Genomic DNA, 27,318 nt, shown 5'->3' on the forward strand with positions numbered 1-27,318 from the left:
TTTAGTTTACTTCTATTTTTTCACTATTATAATTAATACTTTGAAGAAGATACCTGTATGTAAATCTTGGAGTCTGCCCTGAAAATCTCCTTAGGATAAGTTCTAAAAGTGAAGTTACTAAGATAAAAGAATATACCTATTTTAAAATTTGATATAGGTAAATTGCCCTTGCAAAAGTTGTATTGTTTTATACTCTGACCAACAGTTCTGAGAGTTCTCTATTTGCCCACATGATTGAAGATATGAATTAACAATTCATTGCATTCTTGTGAATTAGATAGGTAGAAAATGGTATGTTTTATTGCTTTAGTGTCTTTATAATCTATATTCACTTTCTATGTTTGTTTTATTTTCCCTATCATTATTGCTTGTACTTTGACTACAGGATAATAATTTATTTTATAAATCTTTAAATAAGTATGTTACATACTGTGACAAGTAAAGCATGTAAAAATTTAAATATATTCATGTTGATACTTTAGTAAATTCATAATGTGCTGCTTTTTTTTAAACTGATACATTGGATTATTAAAAACTGTAGAATTATAACAAAATCATTGTTTAATGAAAAACTTCATATTAGTATGTGTTAGTATTAGTATGTGTTAGTATTAGTATGTGTTCATTTTTGCTAAATGAAATCTAAATGTGCTTAAAGATCACAATAATATGTTTGGATGATATTGTAAAATGTATTACACAAACTCATATTATAATGAGACTCTTTTCTTGTGATTAGTCTTTTTCATGTCAGAATATGTCCTTTGGCATTTTTCAGTACTGTCAAGGTAGATTGTTTAAATATTAATTGTAACCCTGTGAAGACTGTGATTGATGATCTCATCCAGAAGTTATTTGACGTGCTTGTTCTTTCTTTGAAGAAGTCCATTCAGGGTAAAGACACTTTTACATTTTTATAGTTATGAAATATGAATCTCAATGATGATTAAAATAAAAGATAATCTAGAAAATAATATGAAGTAAAATATGCTTAAAGTAGTTTTAATAAAGTAGGAAACTCCATATTCAACTCCTGAGAGGTCTAAAAATTGAAGGCATTTTTTATTATTTGCAGTGTGAGCTAGTATCAGTTTGTTTCATATGCTACTGAGAAAGGAGGTAATTCTGGTATAATGTATTTATCCTTATCTCTTCAAATGACTACAGGCATAACTTGGAGATATTGTGGGTTTAGTTCCAGACCACCGCAATAAAGAATATTGTGATAAAGAGAGCCGTGGGAATCTTTTGGTCTCCCAGTGCATATAAAAGTTATGTTTACATATACTGTAGTCTGTTAAGGATGCAGTAAGCATTATGTCTGAATAAACAATTTACATACCTTAGTTAAAAAATGCTTTATTGCTAAAAAATGCTAACCATCACCTGAGCCTTCAGTGAGTCACAATCTTTTTGCTGGTGGAGGGTCTTGCCTTGACGTTGATGGCTGCTGACTGATCAGGGAGGTGGTTGCTGAAGGGTGGGGTGGCCGTGGCAGTTTCTTAAAATAAGACAACTCTGAAGTGTGCTGCATCGATTGACTCTTCCTTTCTCTGTAGCGTGCAATGCTGTTTGATAGCATTTTACCCACAGTAATACTTCTTTCAAAATTGGAGTCAGCCTCCTCAAACCCTGCTGCTGCTTCATTAACTAAGTTCATTCAGTATTCTAAATCCTTTGTTATCATTTCAACAATCTTCACAGCATCTTCACCAGGACTAGATTCTCAAAATTACAAGTAACCACTTTCTTTGCTTATCCATAAGAAGCAATGCCTCATTTGTGAAAGTTTTATCATGAGATTGCAGGAATTCATTCACATCTTTAAGCTCCACCTCTAATTCTGGTTCTCTTGCTATTTTTATCTTATCTTTAGTTACTTCCTCCACTGAAGTCTTGAATCCCTCAAAGTCATCCATGAGGGTTGGAATCAACTTCTTCCAAACTCCTGTTAACATTTATATTTTGACCTCTTTCCATGAATCACGAATGCTCTTAACTGCATCTGGAATGGTGAATCCCTTCCAGAAGATTTTCAATTTATTTTGCCCAGATGCATCAGATAAATCACTCTCAGTTGCAGCTATAGCCTTATAAAATGTATTTCTTAAATAATAAGACTTGAATGTTGAAATTACTTATTGATCTATGGGCAGCAGGATGGATGTTGTGTTAGCAGGCATGAAAACAACATGTATCTTGTACATCTCCATCAGAGCACTTGGATGACCAGGTGCATTGTCAATGAGCAGTTGTATTTTGAATCTTTTTTTTCTGAGCAGTAGCTCTCAGCAGTGAGCTTAAAATATTCAGTAAACCATATTGTAAACAGATGTGCTGTCATCAATCTTTGTTGTTCCATTTCTGGAGCACAGGCAGAATAGATTCAACATAATTCTTAAAGGTGCTGTGATTTTTTTGAATGGCAGATGAGCATTGGCATCAACTTAAGTTACCAGCTGCATTAGCCTCTAACAAGAGAGTCAGCCTATCTTTTGAATCTTTGAATCCAGGCATTGACTTCTCTCTAGCTGTGAAAGTCCTCGATGGTATCTTCTTCTAATAGAAGGCTTCTTCATCTCCATTGAAAATCTGTTGTTTAGTGGAGCAGCTTTCATTAACTATCTTAGCTAGATCATCTGGATAACTTGCTGCAGTTTGTGTATCAGCACATGCTGCTTCATCTTATACTTTTTATGTTGCGGAGATGGCTTCTTTCTTTAAATCTCATGAACCAACCTCTGTTAGCTTCAAACTTTTCTTCTGCAGCTTCCTCACCTCTCTCAGTCTTTACAGAATTGAAGAGAGTTGGGGCCTTGCTCTGGATTATGCTGTGGCTTAAGGGGCTGTTGTAGCTGGTTTGATCTTCTATTCAGATCACTAAAACTTTCTCCATATAAACAGTAATCCTGTTTCGCTTTCTTACCATTTGTGTTCACTGGAGAACAGCATATTAATTTCCCTTAAGAACTTTTCCTTGGCTAACTGTTTGGTGCAAGAGGCCTAGTTTTTGGCCTATCTCATCATTAGACATGCCTTCCTCACTAAGCTTAATCATTTCTAGCTTTTGGTTTAAAGTGAGAGATGTGTCACTCTTTCTTTCACTTGAATACTCAGGGGCCATTGTAGCCTTATTAATTGGCCCAATTTCAATATTTTTGTGTCTGAGGGAATAGAGAGGTGAAACAGCCGGAATATATACAACATTTGTCAGTTAAGTTCACTGTTTTATGTGGGTGTGGTTCATGGTGCCCCAAAACAATTACAACAGTAACATCAAAGATCACTGATCACAGATCACCATAACAAATGTAATTAATAATGAAAAAGTTTGAAATATTGGGGGAATTACCAAGACGTGACACAGAGACATGAAGCAAGTAAATGCTGTTGGAAAAATGCCACTGATAAACTTGCTCCATGCAGAGTTGCCACAAACCTTCAATATGTAAAAAATGCAAAATCTGCAAAGCACAATAAAGTGAAGCACAATAAAATGAGGTATGCCTGTACTATTTTCCAAAATATCAGTGTTTCCTTTTTCCTTTAAGCTGTGGTGTTTTAGCATATTATTTAAAAGACTGAAAAAGTTACCAATTTTGAGTAAAATTTACTGAGTGAGTACATTTTAAATTTCTTCTCAAAAATTTTAAGTGTCATGTAAAACAATTACAGTTTCATGAGAAGAAATTTCTTTGCTTATTCTACATTTTGAATTTTGCTTTATGAAAGCAAATGACTACTTAGGATTTAATGTATTTCATATAGTGATTACTTCTAACATTCCTTGATTTAGAAATTATGTAATTAAATATTTTTCATGATAATAATAATTTTTCTTATATTTCAATGTTACCTATTTCAGCTCATTTACATGAAATTGATACATTCGTTACTGAAGCTATGGCAGTCTTAACAATTATGCCGCAATCTGTGGAAGAGATAGGTAATGCAAATTTACAATATAGTAAGCTACAAGAACGGAAGCCAGAGGTGAGAATCACAAAGCAATTTATTTATTCTTTTACTGTACTGGGGATGATTAAATTAGGTAATTTTATGTGACTATTTAGAAATATCATATAATTGCATTATAAGGAAGTCTATAAAATCTAGTCCAATTGATCAGTTCATGACTGGACTCTTGATGTTATGTTGTTGTAATGAAACAGTAACAATAATGCTTATTATTATTTTCAGAAGTATTTGTGGTCTCTTTTATGATGTGGCTTATTAGAATAAAACTAAACATAAATAATTCATGCTGTTACTTCCAGGGTTGTACTTTTAAGATGCTGAAGTATGAAGTTAGAGCAGAATTAGGAGCACACACACACACACACACACACACACACACACACACACACTCACATATGATGGAGGAGCTCATAATTAGAGACAAAGATAAAAAAAAGTGAAGGATTCATAAAAACAGTATCTAGAAGGCTAGAGCCTAGAATAAGCAAGTCAAAATTTTATAGAACATATTATAGATGATCTTAGTTATGTTTAGAAGAAGGAGGAGAAATAATTCAAAATAGAATACAAAGTTTTTTATGCTCCTATTATGTGATAGGCTTAAAATTATTAGATTAGAGGTAAATGAAATAATACACCTTCATGGTGGAAGGAATTATAAACTTTTATATGGAAAGCTTAAAGGTATAAAGAGGATTTAAAGGCAAATAAAATAATGTATTTGTCTAGTAGAAGGAAATAACTAAAGAAGGAATAGCATTATGAGCTGTGGCAGTTAGCTTGATTTAGCAGAGGCGTTCATTCATTTATTTATTTGACAGATACTTATAGATCACCTGATATATTCTAGGCATTGTGCTAGGAGTTGTGGTTACAGCTATGAACATGCTCTATTCTCATGAAATTTGCATTCGTGTGTGTGTGTGTTTGTGTGTGTGTGTGTCAGAGAGAGAGAGAGGGAGAGACAGAGACAGGACAGAGAAAAGAGAGGAGCAAGAGGAGCTAGAGCAGTGCATGATAATCTGGGGGATGTTTCTTAGAGTGGGCAGTTGTGGATACCTTATCAGATAGATGACATCTATCTGCACTGAGACCTGAAAAACTTAAGGAGGCAACCATTCCGCGATTTAGGGGGCAGATAGAACAACAAATACAAAGATCTTAAGGTAGAGAAGGAGTTTGGTATGCTTAAGGAAGATAGGTGAAAATATTGTCAAGAAACTTAGTTATCAAGAAAGCCATATTATTCAAGGAAAAAATGGTTTGAGGTGAAATTGGAGAGGTAGGCAAGGGCCAGATTATGAAGGTACTTTTAAACAATCATAAGGATTTGGGGTTTTTTTTCTAAAAGTAATAGAAAGTCCTTACAGGGATTTAAGCAGGGAAGGGATACAGTCTGGTTTACATTTTGAAGTGATTACTCTGGCTGCTCTGTAAAGAATGGATTGGAGGGAGACAATAGTAGCAGAGAGTCCAGTTAGTAGGATATTGCAACTGGTATACAAGAGGTGATGGAAGCTTGTACCATGGAGTAGCAGAGGAGATGGAAAGAACCGGAGAAATTGATGATGCACTTTAGAGTTAGCACCAAGGTCTTCTGATGTATTAGAAGTAGACGGAGCTTAGAGAAAAAGCAATAAACATGTCTCCTAGGTTTTTGGCTTGAGCAGCTGGAAAGCTAATGGTACCATTTACTGAGATGAGGATGACTAGAGAGGGGAGTTGTTTGGAGATTGGAAGTGGTGGGGATTGAGATGTCAGGTAGAATAAGGAATAAGGAAGTTAGAGTAAAGTTGAAGACTAGAGATATAAATTTGGAAATCATCTTAATATTCATGATGTTTAAAGCCATAGGATTGAACTAGATCATCTGGTTGATAACAAACTGTAGAGGTTATAGGATCAGCTTTGAGCTTTCCGAAATTTAGACTTCAAGCATAGATGGAGGCAGCTAAGGAGATTGATAATGAAGTGGGATGAAAGTGTGTCATCACAAAAACTATGAGAAATAGATGTATGTTGGGAACAACATGTGAGGCAGGAAGTGGCACGAGACAGTATAAAGAGCTAGGCAGAATCTAGGTCATGTGAGTCACATTAAGGATCCTAGGTTTGATTTTGTGGGCACTGAGGAGTCGTTGCTGGGTTTTAAGCAGCAAGATGTTACAGAATTGTGTTTTGGTATGTCTCTCTGTTGGCGTGTGGATTTGAAGAAGTAGGAATACATGCAGGTGGACTTGAAAACTGTTTTAATGTCTTCACAGGCTAAGTTCTGTTCACATACAGGAAATTAGAATCCTGCTCTATTTTTTCTCTCACTGATTTTCCTAGTACAACATGGATTCTTGGTCCATTGTTTTTCTGTTTCTCAGATGAAACTGATCCTGCCCAGAAATTGCAAGCTGGTCATTGAGATATGTTTTAATTTTTTTTTTTTTGCCTATTATATATGCACAGTGATTTTAAAATACTTTCAGTGGATTTTATTGCTTTGTTGAGTAGTAAAAGCACAGGTATAAATTATAGGACACTGTTCTTTTATGGTGCTTTAAAAGGCCTAGAAGCAATTTGAGTAGTTTAGCACTTACTGACCTACACCTAGACTGTTTAACAGACTGCTCATTATACACAGCTCAGGGCATTTCAGGTAGAAGCTGAATACAGGAGCTTGGTTCCGATTCTTCAGTTTTCCCTTTCTTAAGTACCTTTTTTTTCATGACTTACCCTTCTCTGTTAAGTAGGATAATTTAGTTAATCTATGCTTTTAGATAGTCACTAATTTTAGAAGCCTCTTTAGCATTTTCTTATGAATGGAACTTTTATAATAAGAACTTCACTTTGAACAGCTATAGTATTGTCTTCCTATATTCATGATTTAATTAAGTTTCATATTACCACTTTTATTATCCTTTTTAACTTTTGATGTTTAAGTGTCTTAGTTGAGTTTGCATATAATAATAAACGTTAGAAACTTTATATCCAGGATATAACAAATTATGTACAGTCCCTTCCATCAGGAAACTTGCACAAGCCTCTTAGATAGCCTCATACACCAGAGAGCAGAGAGCAGAAGCAAGAAGAACTACAATCCTGCAGCCTGTGGAACAAAAAACACATTCACAGAAAGATAGGCAAGATGAAAAGTCAGAGGGCTATGTACCAGATGAAGGAACAAGATAAAACCCCAGAAAAACAACTGAATGAAGTAGAGATAGGAAACCTTCCAGAAAAAGAATTCAGAATAATGATAGTGAAGATGATCCAGGACCTTGGGAAAAAAATGGAGGCAAAGGTCGAGAAGATGCAAGAAATATTTAACAAAGACCTAGAAGAATTAGAGAACAAACAAACAGATGAACAATACAATAACCAAAGTGAAAACTACCCTAGAAGGAATCAATAGCAGAATAACTGAGGCATAAGGATGGATAAGTGACCTGGAAGGCAGAATGGTGGAATTCATTGCCGCAGAACAGAATAAAGAAAAAAGAATGAAAAGAAATGAAGACAGCCTAAGAGACCTCTGGGACAATATTAAATGCAACAACATTCGCATTATACGGGTCCCAGAAGGAGAAGAGAGAGAGAAAGGAGCCGAGAAAATATTTGAAGAGATTATAGTCGAAAAATTCCCTAACATGGGAAAGGAAATAGCCACCCAAGTCCAGGAAGCACAGAGAGTCCCATACAGGATAAACCCAAGGAGAAACACTCCAAGGCACACAGTAATCAAATTGGCAAAAATTAAAGACAAAGAAAAATTATTGAAAGCAGCAAGGGAAAAACGACAAATAACATACAAGGGAACTCCCATAAGGTTAATAGCTGATTTCTCAGCAGAAACTCTACAAGCCAGAAGGGAGTGGCATGATAAAGTGATGAAAGGGAAGAACCTACAACCAAGATTCCTCTACCCGGCAAGGATCTCATTCAGATTCGATGGAGAAATCAAAAGCTTTACAGACAAGCAAAAACTAAGAGAATTCAGCACCACCAGACCAGCTCTACAACAAGTGCTAAAGGAAATTCTCTAAGTGGGAAACACAAGAGAAGAAAAGGACCTACAAGAACAAACCCAAAACAATTAAGAAAATAGTCATAGGAAGATACATGTCAATAATTACCTTAAACGTGAATGGATTAGATGCTCCAACCAAAAGACACAGGCTTGCTGAATGGATACAAAAACAAGACCCATATATATGCTGTCTACAAGAGATCCACTTCAGACTTATGGACACATACAGACTAAAAGTGAGGGGATGGAAAAAGATACTCCATGCAAATGGTAATCAAAAGAAAGCTGGAGTAGCAATACTCATATCAGATAAAACAGACTTTAAACTAAAGAATGTTACAAGAGACAAGGAAGGACACTACATAATGATCAAGGGATCAATCCAAGAAGAAGATATAACAATTATAAATATATATGCACCCAACATAGGAGCACCTCAATACATAAGGCAACTGCTAACAGCTATAAAAGAGGAAATCGACAGTAATGCAATAATAGTGGGGGACTTTAACACCTCGCTTACACCAATGGACAGATCATCCAAAGTGAAAATAAATAAGGAAACAGAAGCTTTAAATGACACAGTAGACCAGAGAGATTTAATCGATACTTATAGGACATTCCATCCTAAAACAGCAGATTACAATTTCTTCTCAAGTGCGCACGGACATTCTCCAGGATACATCACATCTTGGGTCACAAATCAAGCCTCAGTTAATTTAAGAAAATTGAAATCATATCAAGAATCTTTTCTGACCACAACGCTGTGAGATTAGAAATGAATTACAGGGAAAGAAACATAAAAAACACAAACACATGGAGACTAGACAATATGTTACTAAATAACCAAAAGAAAAACAAATACAAAACAAAACAAATTGCGCTTCCCTGGTCGTGCAATGGTTGAGAATCTGCCTGCTAATGCAGGGGACACGGGTTCGAGCCCTGGTCTTTGAGGATCCCACATGCCACAGAGCAACTAGGCCCGTGAGCCACAACTACTGAGCCTGCGTGTCTGGAGCCTGTGCTCCACAACAAGAGAGGCTGCGATAGTGAGAGGCCTGCGCAGCGTGATGAAGAGTGGCCCCCGCTTGCCACAACTAGAGAAAGCCCTGGCACAGAAACGAAGACCCAACACAGCAAAAATAAATAAATAAGTTAATAAACTCCTACCCCCAACATCTTCTTAAAAAAAAACAGAAAAAAACGAAATTATGTAAAAGCAAAAATCTTGATTTAAAAAGCAAATCATGAAACAATTTTAAATAAATGGAATCTTAATAAATTTGATAAAATATGTTGGTTTTCACATGTCATTTTTTAACCTTTAGATTTTGCCCTTATTTCAAGAAGCTGAAGATAAAAACAGACTTTTACGGACTGTGGCAGGTGGAGGTTTAGAAACAATTAGTAATCTGAAAGCTAAGTGGGATAAATTTGAGTTGATGATGGAAAGTCACCAACTTATGATTAAAGATCAGGTAAGAACATTTTGGTCATTTTGTTAAAATGGAAACAGTTTTTTTTTCTCATTTAAGATTTCTTGCTTATCTTTATTCCGTTATAGCTCAGGTTTGTAAGAATTTATAAGCTCAGGTTTTCTGTGACATCTTATGGAAAAACCTGAAGGAACTTTTTGGCCAACCCAATATATTGCTGATGAAATTGACCTCCCTCAGTACTTCCATACAGTAAAACACTTTGTATAAATGATGTTCATGTCATATAGTTTATCTTTGTTTCCTACCGTACCAGGAATGTATGTGACATTATTTTCAGTCTTTCTTATGAATAAATTTATTTACCTACTGTGTATGGTATCTTTTAAGGGTATAATCTGGAAGTTGTACACATCTATTGCACTCATATCCTATTGACCAGCACTTAGTCTTATGGCTGTTAGCTGCATGGGAGACTGGGAAATGCCCTCCTTTATTAAACAGCTGTATAATCAGGTAGAACAACTGGAGGTCATTGATCAAATTTTTTTTATCACATTGATTTTGTTGATAGTTATGATGGATGCTGTTAATCACATGAATGATTTTGTAATGATGATGTTTGCAGTATATCTCTTGTTTTTGTAAATTTATGGTCTAATTTATTTTTGAGTTATTTTAGTGTACTTGAAATCAGTAGTAAAGAATAATCTTTGAAAAGCTGATACTGATATTTTTTGACCTTTAAATTGAAATGTTGGAAATAAAAATGTGAATATAAAGTAAGATTTTACTTTGAATTAAATTATGTAAACTCTATTGCCTTATAGATTGAAGTGATGAAAGGAAATGTGAAATCACGTCTTCAGATCTATTATCAAGAACTGGAAAAATTTAAAGCTCGTTGGGACCAACTAAAGCCTGGTGATGATGTTATTGAAACTGGCCAGCAAAATACTCTTGATAAAAGTGCCAAGTCAATAAAAGAGAAAAAAATTGAGTTTGATGATCTTGAAGTCATAAGAAAAAAGCTTGTGTATGTTTATTCTTTAAAACTGGTAGTACACATTTTGGAAAAGAGAGTTTTGTATTTATATATTAAGCTAGTAATGTTCTTATATTTATTATCTTAATGTCTTTCCTTATAAACTTCAGCAGTTTTAAAAATACCAGTATTAAGTGCTCATGCTACTGCTTTCTTAGGAGTTGTTGAATTATATTAGGATTTTAAGAGAAAAGCAGATTTCTGGTTAGGCCTAGGAATAGAAATAATAGAAGTTATAATAGCGAATTAAATAATAATAATAATAGAAAATTAAATTTACTTAAAAGTTAAATTAGGGAGTTGGAATATTGCTTTATGTGATCTCATTGTACTTAAAAATGGAATATATAAAATTAATGGACAATTACTTTTAGAGCTTCTGGAAAAAAAATGAACCTAGCAAAATGATGAGACTTCAAAGAAAAATATTTGTTGTTTTATGTTATAATAATACAAATATTAAGTTTAATAATTGTTTTAGGTTTGGTCCATTTAGGTAAATGCATCCATAAATTAATTGGCTTCATAGGTGAGTGGAGGTTTTAGTACCACGTTTATTAAGTGACATTACATTAATTAGATGAAGAATATCTTATGTTCTAGAAGCTAATTCTTTCAACCTAGAAGAATATTAATGGATATTCTTTAATCTGTTCTCAGATTAATCCATAAATTTGTGCAATTCTGAATATTTATATATATGACATATATACATAAGATATATTTATATATATTACCAATTTTACTTTGACTCCTTTGGAAAAAATGCATATTAATGAATTTGGAAGAGCTCGTTCCTAAGTAGTTAAGTAAAATTCTTATGTAAAGTAGACATAGCCTCCCACTGTCTACCTCTGCTGTCAGATACATGCACACAAACACACACAGGGAATGCAGTTAAATATTAATTAGTTAAACTTATTGATATTTAACAGTTTTTCTTTTTAAAAAATTAATGATATTTGCTACTTGTTTCTATAGTGATGATTGCCATCATTTTGGCCTAGAAGAGCCCAACTTCTCCTTGGCATATAGCATCTCTAAGGACATTGAGAGCTGTGCACAAATTTGGGCCCTTTATGAAGAGTTTCAGCAAGGATTTCAAGAAATGGCCAATGAAGATTGGATTACTTTTAGGTTTGATTCATAAATAGTATTTAGATTCTGATAGTTTTGTGGTATTTTTTGGGATGTAAAATTTAAGGTATGTTTCTGGTATTTTACAGGACTAAGACATATCTGTTTGAGGAATTTCTGATGAATTGGCATGACAGATTAAGAAAGGTTGAAGAACATTCAGTAATGACGGTGAAATTACAATCAGAGGTTGACAAATATAAAGTAAGATGGTTTTACTTATCTTACTATTTAAAAATGGTGTTTGGAGCTTTCATGTATCATTTTATTATGTAGTGACTGAACTGTAATTTTAGTTTATATATTTTTAATGATTCCATTACATGAAAAAAATAGAAAGTATAGAGTAAACCATAGAAGTTACTGATATTTCTGCTTCAGTTTGAAAGAAGTTATAACTAAGAAATTTATGGTTAAAGTTATATAGTGGAGTATTTATAACTTAGCAATTAGGATATGGGTCATTTAGCATATTTAGGATGTAGGTCATTTCCTAAATTTATAAAAATAGAAATATTTTAGGTCATATTTTAAAATATATCAAGCTACCAAGGGAAATTTGCATGTATCCACAGCAATGTTTAATAAAAAGTTTTATACAATTCTTTTTAAGAATTTGATTTTAAGATTGTTAAATAAGATAATACAGTAATTAAAAATCTTATAGATAATTATAATAAAATCAAATAATAATTTACATTTTGCTTGTATATATACATACATAAGTCTTCTTGTCTTCTTTTTTTAACAGATCGCAGTCCCTATCTTGAAATATGTGAGAGGGGAGCATCTTTCTCCAGATCACTGGCTTGACCTTTTTCGTCTACTTGGCCTTCCTCGGGGGACTAGTCTAGATAAATTACTGTTTGGTGATCTGCTTAGAGTAGCTGAGACAATTGTTGCCAAAGCTTCAGACCTTAAAGTAAGAATCACTTTTATAAATATCTCATAGATCTGACCTTTGTTGACATATTGCTTTATTTTTTATTTAAATAAAGCAGCAAGTTAAATTTCTTTCTTCCCTTAAAATAGTGACAGTGTTCCATTTTTCCATTATTCTTTCATTAGTAATACATCTGAATCTATCGATGGGGTTATAGAAACAATATAAACCCCTTCTTTGAGAGAAAAAATCTGAAATAAAATATGTCTTACTTTAAGAAGGAAGTCAGCTTTAATCAAAAAGCAAACAAGTACAAAGCATTTTATAAAATACATTTAAAATCATAGGGTATATTATAAATAGAAGTTAAGGGTACAAAAATACAGAGAACTAAACAAGGAACCAATTTGCTAATCAGTTTTAGCATAGGTCTCAGGTGAAAGTAAAACTTGTACAATTATATCATAAGTAGCAGACTTTCTATTTTGTGTTCTGCCCATTTAATGTAAAAAAAAAGGACTTTTGATGTCAAATTGTTTTATTTTCTAATATATTATCTAATATGTATACTTTCATCTTTGCTGATAATCCTGGAGCATATGTAGATAATCATAAGGTTATAAAGCATGACTGCTGTAGGAGGTAATTCTAGATGGTTGCTAATCATTTTAGATGTATTGGAACTTACAGTTAAATTACAATAAAATGGCTGAGTTCTGCAAAATTTTAAATATTTTTGTGGTTTGCAGTGGATGCTTAAATTTTGGGGTTTTTTTTTAGAAGTAAAAAGCATAAGGCAGAACTCTGTATATATTTGACCATGTGAACTAGATATCTGATATCCCTTAATACGTTTGCCAGTAATTCTCTTGGATTTATGAAAATAATCCACTTAAAATTTTTTTTTCTTTATGGTGCAAAGTCAAATAAAAATATATCTTCTTATAAAATAGATATAACTTATTTATATGATAATGTTGAAGTAATAAATATGAATATTTTGTGTTAAATAGGATTTAAATAGTCGTGCACAAGGTGAAATTACAATCAGAGAAGCTTTACGAGAACTTGATCTTTGGGGAGTTGGAGCAGTATTTACATTGGTTGATTATGAAGACAGCCAAAGTCGAACTATCAAGCTGATTAAAGACTGGAAGGATATAGTAAATCAAGTTGGAGATAATAGGTGCCTTCTTCAGTCCTTAAAGGATTCTCCTTATTATAAAGGATTTGAAGATAAAGTGTCAATTTGGGAAAGAAAACTTGCAGAGTTAGATGAGTACCTACAGAATTTAAACCACATTCAGAGAAAGTGGGTATATTTGGAACCCATTTTTGGCCGTGGAGCATTGCCAAAAGAACAGATGCGCTTCAACAGACTTGATGAAGATTTTAGGTCAGTACAACTACATAAGACAAAGACACATATGATGGTTTTTATTCATATGGTGAGGTACTTAATACAAGCTAATTACTTTTACATTATTAGCGTCATCTGTGTCTTCAACTTTTTTCCTACTGGATCCTTCTGAGAAATGAGTTTCTCTCATTCAGTTATATACTTGAATCATTTTGATCTGGTTTCTATCTTTACCACTCTACCTATATTAATAATATTTCTATAGTATAATAGTAATAATAATATTACTAATATATACCTAGTATTTCTTAAAGTTACCAATTACTTTCCCATTGTAAATCTGATGGGCATTTTTATTTTTCATTTTACTTTATCTCTGACTAGTATCTAATAGAGTTGAAAATTTCTTCTTTCTTAGAAAGTCTGTTCTTTGGCTTCTGTGATCCTGTCCTTTTTGGTTTTCTGCCCATTTCTCTGGTTCCACTCCTGATTCCTAGTCCTCAGCCCTTTCTAAACATTTAGATGTAGACATTCTCCACCTTTCAGCTTTAGGTTTTCTCACTCTATGTTCTCTCCTTAATGATCTTAACCACTCTCAGAATCTATTCTCATCTATTTGCTGAGGTCTCCTCAACTTATTTATTGAGCTCATATTTCTTTTCTGAGCTCCAAATGTATTAAATATCCTCAACATGTCAAAACTAAATTCATGAATTTACCCCCAGTCCCTTTCCTACAGTCCCTTTTCTTTTCTCTCTGGTTTCTTCCCGATAAATGGTACCACCTAACTGCTCAAGGCAGAAGCTAATGGATATCTTTGACCTCTTCCTCCATTTCCAAATCCATTTGTTACCAAATTTTGTTGATTCTAACCTACTAATCGATTTTATTATATCTTTTATATCTCTACTTCTTTGATGTTATTCTGAAGTATTTTTTTTTTTTTTTTAACATCTTTATTGGGGTATAATTGCTTTACAATGGTGTGTTAGTTTCTGCTTTATAACAAAGTGAATCAGTCATACATAAACATATGTTCCCATATGTCTTCCCTGTTGCGTCTCCCTCCCTCCCACCCTCCCCATCCCACCCCTCCAGGCTGTCACAAAGCACCGAGCCAATATCCCTGTGCCATGCGGCTGCTTCCCACTAGCCATCTACCTTACTGCGTTTGTTACTATGTATATGCCCCTGACTCTCTCTCGCCCTGTCACCTGAAGTATTTTTGTTGTCACTCACTTGTACTACTGGCTAATCTTTTGACTAATTCTTATTCTTGTCTTCTCCAGTAAGTTTTTCACACAACAGCCAGAGTAATCTTTGAAAAATGAAGTCCACATTACTTCTTTCCTTTATTCCATTAAGTAAAACTTTAAAATGACTTTCTATTGCTCTGAGGATAAAGCAGATCTAAGGATCTGCTCCTTGTCCATTTCTCTAGCTTTTTCTTGTGCTGCGCTCTCTCTCTCTCTCTCTTTTTTTTTTTTTTTTTAACTTTAGTGACTCTAGCCTTTAGTTTCTCTAACATACCACGCTCTTTCTCAGGGTCTTTGCCAGAAACTGTTTCCCTCCTATTCTTTGCCTTTTTCTTTTTCATTATCATTCAAATCTCAGCTTAAATTACTTCCTCAACTAAGTCATAGGTTAGGGATTTCCGCATTAGCCTTTTACTAATTCTTTCTTAGTACAAAACAGTCCTTTGTGCTTTCCTTTCTTAGCATTTATCATAATTTTATTTGAATATTTGGAGAAATTATTTAATATCTTTCTCTGTCACTGGGCCATTATCTCTATGAGGTAAGGCTTAATATTTGTTTAGTGAGTGAATGAAATAAGAGAATGTGCAATAATGGAGGTTAAAAATGGTAATGGAGTATTATTAACTTTGAGGATTATTTATTAGAAGTATAATAATGTATTGCTGTTATACTGATGTTACTAGTTTGTTTTAAGCAAGCAAAAAAAAAGTCTCCACATCCCTGTTTCAGCCAAAAACTGTTAAAATAGATGTGAAAATAACTTTTTTCTTCTGCAGATCAATAATGACTGACATCAAGAAAGATAATAGAGTCACAACGTTAACTACTCATGCAGGAATCAGAAATTCTCTACTAACGATACTTGATCAGCTTCAAAGATGTCAGAAATCATTAAATGAATTATTGGAGGCATGTTTTTAAAAACAATCTTATATAATAAATTATAAAGTACTTTAATATCTTAATTATTTGAAAAGAGATTATTCTTTTTTTTTTTTTTTTTAGGAAAAACGCTCAGCATTCCCAAGATTTTACTTTATTGGTGATGATGACTTATTAGAAATACTGGGCCAGTCTACTAACTCATCAGTGATTCAGTCTCACCTTAAGAAACTGTTTGCTGGTAAGATTGAACATTTATTCAACAGATATTTATTGAGTTTCAGTTATCTGCCAGGCATTATGTTAGGCTCTTAGGCAGACTGTTGAATAAAATACAGGTCATACACTCAAAGAACTCTAGTTTAGTGGACGAGGCAAGTTAGTAAGTTGACAAATATAATATACGACAATTTCTATGGTCGACATAAGTATGTGGTGTTACAGCTGCATCTGTGAAGACATTTAGCTCAGTTTTGGGTATGTAAAGATGACATCTCATGTGAGATCTGAAGAAAATATAGGTCTTAGCTAGAGGAAAAATGGGGAAACAGAGGGAATAGGATGTGCAGAGGTCTGAAGTGAAGGAGAACATGTCCATTCATTATTGAGTTTAAGGTCTCTTGAGTGATGTCCCAGTGGAGATACTCAGTAGGCAATTATTGTTAGCAGAGATACGTGCGATGGAGATGTAAAATTGGGAGTCATCTGTGTATAGATGATAATTAGGCTATAGGAAGAGGTGAGATTACCTGGTAAAAAGTGTAGAGTAATAGTGCCATATGCTTCGATGTTGTTGAATCATTTTAGTTGGGTAATTGCATTCAGAATTGGTTTGCTACAAACACGATGATTATTATTTTCTTGAAATATTATTTGTTGGAAAAGAGCTGTATTTTTCAAATTAACTTTAAGAAGTAAAAAAATTTCATCATCTTCACTTGCAGTCAGGGATTAGCAAACTGTAGGCCCACAGGCCAAATCTGAGTAGCTCTCTGTTTTTTTTTTTTTTTCAATAAGGTTTTGTTGGAAGGAATACAGCCATGTCCATTATTGTCTATAGCTGCTTTTGTGCTACAAGCAGAGTTGAGTAATTGACACCGAGACCTTATGACCTGTAAAAACCTAAGATATTTACTCTCTGGTGCTTTACAGAAGTATTTATTAACCACTGTATATCTGAAGCGTTAGAGTGCTTATATCTGTAACTGTGATTTTGCCTGTGGAAGATAGTAGAAAGAGCTCTTGGAATCAGAAAGCTTGCTTTCGAGCTCTACCTCTGCTATTTATTAGTTATTAATTTACCTCTCTGAAATCTAGTTTCTTTCTTTAAATTGTAAATAATAACTTACAGGGTTTTTCTAAAGATCAAAATTAGGTAATGTGTTTTTTTATATACTATAAAGTGAGTGCAAATTTTGGGGAAGGGAAATCTTGTTTGCTCTCCCCCTTCCCTATTATCTTTTTGTCTCATATAATGTAAGTGGAATCATTGGTACGTATTCTTATGCACTCATTTGTGCCTGTTTTTTTTCACTCATCATAATGGTTTCAAGATACCTAAAACTATATTTTATTCCTTTTTATTGCTTAGAATAGTCAATTGTTCAAATATACCACAGTTTCTCTATTCATCTGGTGGGCATTCGGTTGTTTCCAGTTTTGGGTTATGAAAAGCTGTTCTATTTCATTATATAACTGAATTAATATAATTCAAATATATTCTATATTATGAAGTATACTTTATGTATTATGTGGTAATCATATATACTGTCTAATAATTATGTCTTTAATGAAACTTTTGCATATAAATTGTTGCTTTTGTAATGTAGGCATTAACAGTGTGTGCTTTGATGAGGAATCAAAACATATAACTGCAATGAAATCTTTAGAGGGAGAAGTTGTACCTTTTAAAAACAAAGTTCTTCTGTCAAATAATGTAGAGGTAAGTAATTCTTTTTCAAGTGTGAAAGTATAAAGAATTAACGATATGAACTTTGTATCAAAATTAATTCAGTCAATTTGTAGAGTAAGTTGGTTAATTTAGGCCTTTTGGAAACTTATATCTTAAAAACTAATTTATTTTGTTAGGTTCAGAGTGATTTGATATTAAAGAGAGTATGTATTTTTAGTCTTTGGAAGGCAGCATGTAATTTTGAAAACAACTTTTGCTTTGGAGTCAAGAAGACTTGGATATTAATTGTAGCTCCACAACTTATCAGCTATATAATTTAGAGTCTCAGTTTTCTTAACTGTAAAATGGGAGGCCTACTAGCAAAGACTTACTGTTGAAAATTAAATGAGATAATTGGCTTTAGGTACACTATAGTGTTTGGAACATAACTGCTCAATAAGTCTTTGTTCTTTTTTTTTTTCTTTAAAATCTGAGTTGTATGAGATGATTTAAATGAACAAGTAAACTTGAAACTAGTGCATTTATAGTACAACTATTGATTAATTGGTTCTGCAGGACTAGAAGTGAACTGTCAAAAGCCTATTACAGTTATACAGCTAAAGCCAACAGCAATAGGATGTAACACATTGAATTGTAATTTTTAAGTTCTAAAGGTATCTTTCAACTGCAAGTCAGGGCCATGCCTTATCATGCATGTATCTGTACAGTCTAGTAAAAAGTCCATTCCTGGTTAGGCCTCAACATTTTATTGGATGTTGAGTATATAAATCAAGTGGTTGAAAGGATAGAAGGTTTGTTAAGTAGCTCCCATATTTGGAGAAGAGATTTGTTGTTTTTGCTGTTGTTTTCCTTTCTTGTGATTTTATTAGGACTGGATGAACAGAGAGAGAAAGAGCTTTTAGCAGCTGGGTGTAGTGCAGCGCTCCGGGAGCTCTTGTGATGATTAGCAGAGTAGGTGTCTGCTGCCGTGCACTGAGAGCTTCTTACTCTTTAGCTGCAGTGGCTTTTGAACTGGGCAAAAGTTTGTGCTATTTTTAATACTGGAAAGTGCTCTAAAGATAAACAGTAAAGAGCTAGAACTTAAAAAAGGTAATGATGAAAAGCTATTTAAGATTGTAGTTTTTGCTCTTATATTTTATTGCAAATGATACAGTTTTTAAAAGTTAAGTAGTGATCCTTAAATATTCATGCTATTTTTATTAATCATCATTATTATTTTAACTTTAGTTTAAACTTTTGTTATTTTATCTATAATCAAATGAGTGAAAAATGTATTGTTTTGACCTTGAAACAGAATTAGTTTTGTTTGAAGAGGGATCTTAACTCCTTAAATAATATGGTTCACCTTAATGAAGCAATCCCTTCCTATGGTTACAGGTTTCTGAATATAAGATCATCAGGATAGTGTGAGCTAGGGGACTTACCTAGTCATTGTGACTCTAATTTATTGGCCCAGCTATCTAGTTTGATTTATCATAATGATGAAATGAATGGGTTAGTTTTTAAATGTTCATGTTTTTTTGGTTTGTATAGATGGTGATAGTGATAACTAACTACATATTTTTGAGTTTTCACACTTAACATTATCTGAAGAGGTGAAAAAATTGTTTTCTTCATTTAAATCATTTATTAATAAAAAATTATATACCATACAACACATTTTGGGAGTGTGAGAGTCAATAAGAAATTATAACCTTCCTCCTGAAATAAAAGAATAGAGTCATTAGCTTGTGTTTTTGTTTTATGACTTGTGTAATAAGAAATAATATATTTTCTAATTTTATTTTCAGACTTGGTTAAATGATTTAGCCTTGGAAATGAAGCAAACTTTGAAAGAGTTGTTGACGGAATGTGTTACTGCTGGACGAAGTTCTCAAGGTGCAATTGACCCATCCTTTTTCCCTTCACAGGTAAGAGGGCTTATGTCTAGAGTACAGGTAGGCATGGTGTCATTGGAAGATCCCTGACCTAGAGGTCAGGAGGCTTAGACAACTGGGATCTTTGTTTTCTCTTTATCTAACAATTAACATTGACTAATTGCTTAATATCTGAGTCTCAGTCCCTCAGCTGTTAAATGTGAGGGAGGAGCAGCACAATAGTGAAATTCTCTTCTAGCTCCATTAGTTTGCCATAATTCAGATGCTTACAAGCAGAAGGCCTGCTGAGATCTAAGCTACCCAGGCCATTGGGGAGTGGAACTGGGAGGCAGAATTAGTCATGTATTAGTTTCCTGGTTCCAGATGATTAGTCCATCATTGATGGAGAGGCACAGGATCTCTAACATTGTCTCCCACCCTTCCCATGGACTCATCTAGGAGGTTGGAGCTGGTGGGAATTTAGTAGTGTTAGTGTTGGTCTGAAACATAATCACAGTACTTAACTAGAACTTTGGCAGGGAAGAAGAGCGCTAGGTTTCATGGTTGTTATAGAGATTGCTACAGGTCAGTGTTCATAGGAGCTCATTCCTGAAACACTGGATGCTAGATATGTGTCTTACAAAACGTTCTGGGCCTTATTAAAGTGTAGCACTAAGACTTGGGTTAGATATCCTGCCTTTTTCAGGATTAGTTTTATTGCTGGTTGAGACTAACACTACAGAGGTAAGACATCAGGAACTTTAGTTCTTAGGGACTATGAAAGGCAGCCATTGAGATGTTCTATGATTTCTCACAGGAAAATCTACCTAACTATTTTTTGCTTTTCAGATTAAAACATTTAGTAGCTATTGGAACAGGGTTTTATGTTGGTTCTTTTAAAGCATGAGAAATTAAATAGGAAACTTGGAACATTCTGGATTCTTAGCCATTTTATCACTCATATCACTTTGTATCTTTTAGCTGTTTAAGTCAAACTAAAATATGTTTAAAAACTCTTGTTCTTAGAGAAAAATAAAAGTAGTCATTGATGAATAATAATGCCATTGAAAGTCAGAGTTAAAATGCTTTATTATCTCTGGAAATGTTTCCTAGTACTCTGTCAACTTCCAGGTAGGATTTAAATTGACTTAGAGTAAAAGACACAATATTAAAAAATATACAAAAGTAAGAATTGCATAATAATTAGATTGAGTAAATGACAGTTATATCAGGAGATATACTGGGAGCTACAGGCTAGAGAATGTTGCTGGATTTGAGCCTGAAACTTAGTTCTGGGCTCTGAGCAGTCAAGTAAAAATATGAACTACTAAACATGTATACAGTTCATAAGCTATCAAAGCAAAGAATTCTAGTTTATTAGCAGTTAATGTTAAGAAAAAATTATCTCAAGAGCATTTATATAAGGGGATTGAATAGTATAACTGGTTACATGAATGTCTGGTACAGGTTACTGTGTACTATTAATTCAGTTCTCTAAAGACATCTTTGTAAGGACCTGAAATAATGTAGAGAAAGCACTTTCTGGTCTGGGAAGGAGGCAGCATGATAAAGTAGAAAAAATCTGACAGACCTTGGTTCAAATCCTACCTTTTCCAGTTATACTTTGAGTGATTCCTTTTGACACTTAGTTAAGAGGGTATAATAATACCTCCACGGCAACTCATTTTGAAGGTTAAATTATATAATGTTTGCAGAGCACCCTTAACGACCGTTACATTTTAGACAATGTTAGTGTTTGTCCAGGTATCTTAATGGTAATGTGACACGAGAATTAGGTAAGACTGTATCTTGAGCATCATTTCTGTTAGCCTCTCATAGAAATCGTATAGCAGACTGTTAAAAATTGAGATATCGATGTGCATTATTATTAAAATTTATTTATAATACAGAAATTCAGTAGTATTGCCTGAGTGGAAATCCATATATATGACTATTAGTTTCAAGGTGGCAAGTGAAGATTTTCATATGAAAATTAAAAAGCGAAGTCTTTTCTCACAAAGCAGATTTGGATCTGTTTAAACACTTCACCATATACTTGATTAAAGAAGCTGGTGAGTTTTGTACTACAAAGTATGAGAGGTGACTTTGCCCTGCAAAGTTACTAATTGGCTTTCTCTTTTGTTAAAGAACTTAATGTGGTATTTGTACAATGTTCTAAGAGCAAACAGCAGCTTAGCCTGCTATATTAAGTATTAAAATTATATATAGATAATGGATTAATCTGATAAATAGAGGCATTTGATGATATTTTCTGGATGCTAAAAGGTATATATAAGAAAAAAACAATCTGTTCAGTAGTTAATTGGTCAGTAGGTTTAGTGTTTTTATACAATGATGGATCATGTCTTTAGTTTAAAGGAGGTTATTGGTTTTCCTTGTTCATCTAAGAACTGTATCAAAGTATTTTAATACAAGTTTACGAAATCTGGTGTTTAAATGTATCATTTGCTTTATCAGTAACCTTGCTATATTGATAATATTATAGAAATCCTCTCAAATGGCATTAATATTTCATATTTTATGTAAACATGAAGTTGATCTGTATTTAGTTTCTGTTTATGGGTATTAGACTGAAAGATTAAGACAGACTTTAATTTAGGATAAAATTGGTGTTTTGAAATTGTAGACTTCAGTAATATGCTGAGAGATTATTTTGGAATGCTAGAAGATTACTCTTTTTATTAAATAGAATGCATCATACTCTGTTATCTTTGCATCTTACTGGTTAAAAAGAAGCCATTTATGAGGAGAGTCATGGGAAGAAAGTACAAAGCACTTAGGTTATAATAAGCTTGGTGGGCTCTAAGACCCAAAAATAGGCCTATAGGAGAATAGTAAAAGATGAGCTCTGAGAAGTAAGCTTGGGCTGCATCACACATGCTTTTTCTACAAATGTATTGCTCTATTAATATATGAGGTGCCAGTAAGACATTCAGGTAGAGAGGTCCAATATGTAATTGGAAATTTGGAAAAAGGTATCTTTCCTTAAATTTATAAAATATTTCTAAGTAAATTCAGCTTTAAAAAATAATTTTTCTCTTTATTCATTAGATATTATGCTTGGCAGAGCAGATTAAATTCACTGAAGATGTAGAAAATGCCATCAAAGATCATAGTCTTCATCAGATTGAAACACAACTGGTGAATAAGTTAGAGCACTATACTAACATTGATACAAGTTCTGAGGATCCAGGGAATACTGGTATGGGAAAATATTCCATTTTCTGCCTACTTTTGGGTTATTTGAAGATTTTTTTAGTATTCTATCTTAATTTATCTATTGTGCTTTTGTCTGTCAATCAATCATCTGTGTGTCTATTTTGGAGGTTACTTTAGGAATTACAATATACATACTTTTATATTGTACTTAGAATCAATAATTTACTATTTTAAGTGGAATGTAGAAACCTTACCACCATATGGGTTTCTTTATCCTCCCCTTTTTATGTTGTTTTCAATGTCTATAGATATCTATAGACATTGAAAACTCCATGAGATTATAATTTTTTTCTTTAACTGTCAAATGTATTTTAAAGGACCTGAGAATAGTCTATTATATTTATCTAGATGCTTACCATTTCTGTTGCCCATCCTTCAACCTCCAAGTTTCCTTCTGCTGTCATTTTCTTTCTTTGAAGAATTTTCTTTAGTGTTTCTTTTAGAGCCCATTTACTGACTGTGAATCTTACAGATTTCCTTCTCTTGAGAATGTCTTCATTTCACCTTTATTATTGTCTTTTCTGATGTGAGTTGATTTTTTTGGTTCTTTTCATGTTGAATGATTTTGGATTGTATCCTGGACATTTTGCATATTGTGTTATAAGAGTCTGAGTCTTATTTAAATTTGCTGGATAATGTTGATATTTTTCTGTTAGCAAGTGATCTTGTTGGGTTCAGGCCACAAGTTTCAGCCAGCTTTCTGTGGGTTGTGGTTCCAATGTCTGTTCTGTCTTTGCTACACTCTTGAGATCTTCCCCACATGTGTGCCACCTAGTGGCCAGTTATCAAAGTCTTTGGTTTAATGTTTAGGATGAGGTCTGCACAGCTCAGGCTGAGCTCAAGAGTTCATAAAGTTTATAGGGTCATTTTCCCAATCTTCTCCCCTTCCATGGTCTTAGCAGTGATTTTGTGGTTCCCTTGGGCTCCTCTTTTGGTCCTCTGGCCAGAAAGCTGGAGTTTCATGTACTGTACTCTCCTTCACACTTTCTGTGACTGTGCCCATGTCTTGGACCAGTTGATGGGAGAAAAGAGAGAAAAAGAGCAATTTGAGTTAGTCCCACTGTCTTGGGATCATAGCTCCTCTGATTTCAGAGGACAGTTCCCTTCCTTCAGAGTTTTAGGCATTTCTGGGTCTCAGCTGCCAGCGCTGAGACTCCTTTTCTGCTTTTCAAGTCTGAGTTAAAAGCCTTCTCCTGGACCTCTCTCTGTCTACACCAGTATGGGTTTCTGGCAGCATTGAATCCAGGCCCATGGATATAAGAGAGGAAAAAGAAAAAGAAAAAAGGTAAATTTACCACTGGTTCGGTGGCACTTCTAATTTTTCCCTTCCCCAATTTGCCTGATACTCTTTACTTTTTCAGAGTCCTAAACAGCAGTTCAATGTATGTTGTCCGTGTTTTATACCTGCATTCAGAGGGAGAGACAGGCTGAGTGTGGTTACTCCCTTGCATAAGGAACCAGAACCCTGGTTTCATTGAATTTTAATATCTTAGTTTTCACACACACAATTCTTATTGGTGGATTTGACATTCTTTTGACTTGCATGATATATATTACTATACCATTCAAATGTATCATGAAATTACCATTTAAATTCATTTATTGAGAAATCATGTGTGTGTGTGTGTGTGTGTGTGTGTGTGTGTATATATATATAAAATCATAAAGTACATAAATCACAGGCTAACGTTTTCCCCAATTATTTTAATTGTATACAGAATCTGGCATTCTGGAGCTTAAACTTAAAGCACTTATTCTTGATATTATTCATAATATTGATGTGGTGAAGCAGTTAAACCAAGTTCAGGTTCATACAACTGAAGACTGGGCTTGGAAAAAACAAGTTAGATTCTATATGAAAAGCAATCACACATGTTACGTTCAAATGGTGGATTCTGAACTTCAGTATACTTATGAGTACCAGGTATGACTTGTGGCAGAAATGTTTAATTTTTCCAGTTAAAAATTATTTACTTTAAAGGAAATTTGCTATTGGATGAAAGAGTTATTTTAGCTGTAACTTTTAAGAATTTTTTTGTGTTATTGTCTTCTATTTCATCATAATTAAAAAGATGTTACATTGGAAAAAATTCTATATACAAAAAAAGTTAACATAGTGGCAGTGTTGTGCTGAATTCTCTAAATGTACCTTTTCTTAGAGCAGTATTTATTTATACAGATTGAAATATAGTTTTAATCTAAAGAGAATTGAATATTAGGCAACCTCAATGGAAACAATTTGGTTTGTGCCTCCTTTTACAAGGCCAAAATTAGTGCAATTCTTAATATGTCAAAGTACGTTTGTTAAATATTCTCAGTTTGTAAGGTAAAAGAATTTTCAAGCAAATAACCTAGCTCATGTAACCTGTTCTCAAAAAATCCAGCTGTATCCTCTCTGCCTTCTTCCATCATAGTGAGTCAATCATAAGGATATATTTGACATTTATGTTAATAAGCATATGTCAAGAGAGTTGCCAGCTAGCTCTTTCAAAAAGGAAATGTATTTTGAGACCCAAATCTGTCCACCTAAATTAAAGAAAAACTATAAAATGCAGCTTGAATTGGACTCTATTTCCGCTAAAATTTAGTAGCAATTTTGAGAATTATTTGATAGGTTAAGATTATTAATTTCATAAGGAGTTTTTCAAATTAATTATACTTTGAGGTTTCCAAAGTAGTTCTGATTTTTGAAGATTGTAAGATTCCAGGAAGTAATTTACATGAATTTTAAAATACAAAATAGGATGATTATTGTACATAATTATATTGAATTGTATTGGAAAGTGTATAATTGTATACAGTTTCTGGATTTTCCTGCCTTAGAGGTATATCTTTGTGACATTATCAAGAACTTGAGAGACTATTTGGAAAACCTGACAGTATGTCAATTGAGGATAGAATAAAATACATGCTTGAGAAATAACTAAGTTTAATTCCAGTTTGTGCTTTAGAAAGTTTCTTGAATTACTAAAAAAATTTTTGTATATTTTTTCTGTTAACAACTTTAAACTATTTTTTGCCTTTTTAAATTTTTAACTAGAATTGCTATTTAACTACACTATATAATATTTGTACATATCGAATAGAATATGAATATTTGAAATTTATATTTCTCTTGTGTAGGGTAATGCTCCCAAGCTGGTTTACACTCCACTGACAGACAAGTGCTACTTAACTCTCACTCAAGCCATGAAGATGGGACTTGGAGGAAATCCGTACGGACCAGCTGGAACTGGAAAAACTGAATCAGTAAAGGCTTTAGGTGGACTTCTTGGAAGACAAGTTTTAGTTTTTAATTGTGATGAGGTAGAATAAATAATTATCAAACGCTATAATAGTGTCTTAGATGTTTGGAATAGTTTTCACATACTTACATATGAAATGCTCTATTTTAAAATCACTCTTCTTTTAAATCACTTGAAAGTGGATTTTATTTGAGAAGTAAAATGGAGAGAGGTTGCACATAGTGTAGTCCAAAAACTTTTCTAAAGAGAACTATTACATAGAAATAATTTTAAATACAGAATGAAGCTTTATATTAGAGTAGAGGAAAAATCTTAAATTCTTATTAAGTTACCATTTTCAAAACATTGTGTGTATTTTGACTTAAAGAATAACTGAAACAAAATCTTATACTTGTTTAGTTCTGTGTACTTTTCAGAACACTTTCACATGAATTATTTTGTTTACTCCTTGAAACCATCCTAGGTTTTGAAAGAGTAGCTATTTAATCTCTGCTTAAAAAAGAACTAAAGAGGTATAGATGGGTGAAATGATTACCTTCTCACTAAATGACATAAAGTATTAAATTATTATTAGAGATTTTAATTATTTTTATTGAATATAATTTTTATTGTTATTTTTAAGGGCATCGATGTGAAGTCAATGGGACGAATATTTGTTGGTTTGGTGAAGTGTGGGGCCTGGGGTTGTTTTGATGAATTCAATAGACTAGAAGAATCTGTACTGTCAGCAGTTTCTATGCAAATCCAGACAATTCAAGATGCTTTGAAGAATCATAGAACTGTATGTGAACTGCTTGGCAAGGAGGTATAGCATATATTGGGAATTTAAAGAATTAAACTATTTTATAAGACTTTGCGTTACTCATACTCAGGCAAACAGTCTATCTTTATTTCTCCTGGCACCTCTGTTGCTAATTTGTGACCAGTGTGTTAAACCTTTTTACCTGTGAATTGTCTCTGAGTTTCTCACCCTTTTTGGGTCCCATTTCCACCATTTATCTTCAAACTTTTTTTTTTTTTTTTCTGCGGTACGCGGGCCTCTCACTGTTGCGGCTTCTCCCGTT

At 33.3% G+C, this 27,318-nt stretch overlaps 1 protein-coding gene across 7 annotated transcripts in view; it reads left to right on the forward strand.

The window, feature by feature from the left end:
• DYNC2H1 (dynein cytoplasmic 2 heavy chain 1) overlaps positions 1-27,318 on the forward strand; it is a 376,702-nt gene that overhangs the window by 43,605 nt on the left and 305,779 nt on the right. For 5 of the 7 annotated variants that reach the window (XR_013829425.1, XM_079929106.1, XM_079929107.1 and 2 more), the window contains exons 19-34: positions 779-894; positions 3,866-3,993; positions 9,328-9,477; positions 10,266-10,471; positions 11,462-11,617; positions 11,707-11,821; positions 12,369-12,539; positions 13,514-13,896; positions 15,896-16,028; positions 16,125-16,242; positions 17,831-17,943; positions 19,704-19,823; positions 22,842-22,992; positions 24,728-24,933; positions 26,133-26,315; positions 26,877-27,059. Coding sequence is in view for 6 of the 7 variants with exons in the window: in XM_079929106.1 (XP_079785232.1) it covers positions 779-894; positions 3,866-3,993; positions 9,328-9,477; positions 10,266-10,471; positions 11,462-11,617; positions 11,707-11,821; positions 12,369-12,539; positions 13,514-13,896; positions 15,896-16,028; positions 16,125-16,242; positions 17,831-17,943; positions 19,704-19,823; positions 22,842-22,992; positions 24,728-24,933; positions 26,133-26,315; positions 26,877-27,059 (2,632 nt within the window). In the remaining variant the exon portion in view is untranslated. Of the gene's footprint in view, positions 1-778; positions 895-3,865; positions 3,994-9,327; positions 9,478-10,265; positions 10,472-11,461; positions 11,618-11,706; positions 11,822-12,368; positions 12,540-13,513; positions 13,897-15,895; positions 16,029-16,124; positions 16,243-17,830; positions 17,944-18,782; positions 19,827-22,841; positions 22,993-24,727; positions 24,934-26,132; positions 26,316-26,876; positions 27,060-27,318 lie in introns of those variants that run through there. The other 2 variants (XM_079929110.1, XM_079929111.1) reach the window with 2 other exon arrangements.

Source organism: Stenella coeruleoalba (assembly GCF_951394435.1).
Source record: "Stenella coeruleoalba genome assembly, chromosome: 8".
NCBI lineage: Eukaryota > Metazoa > Chordata > Mammalia > Artiodactyla > Delphinidae > Stenella > Stenella coeruleoalba.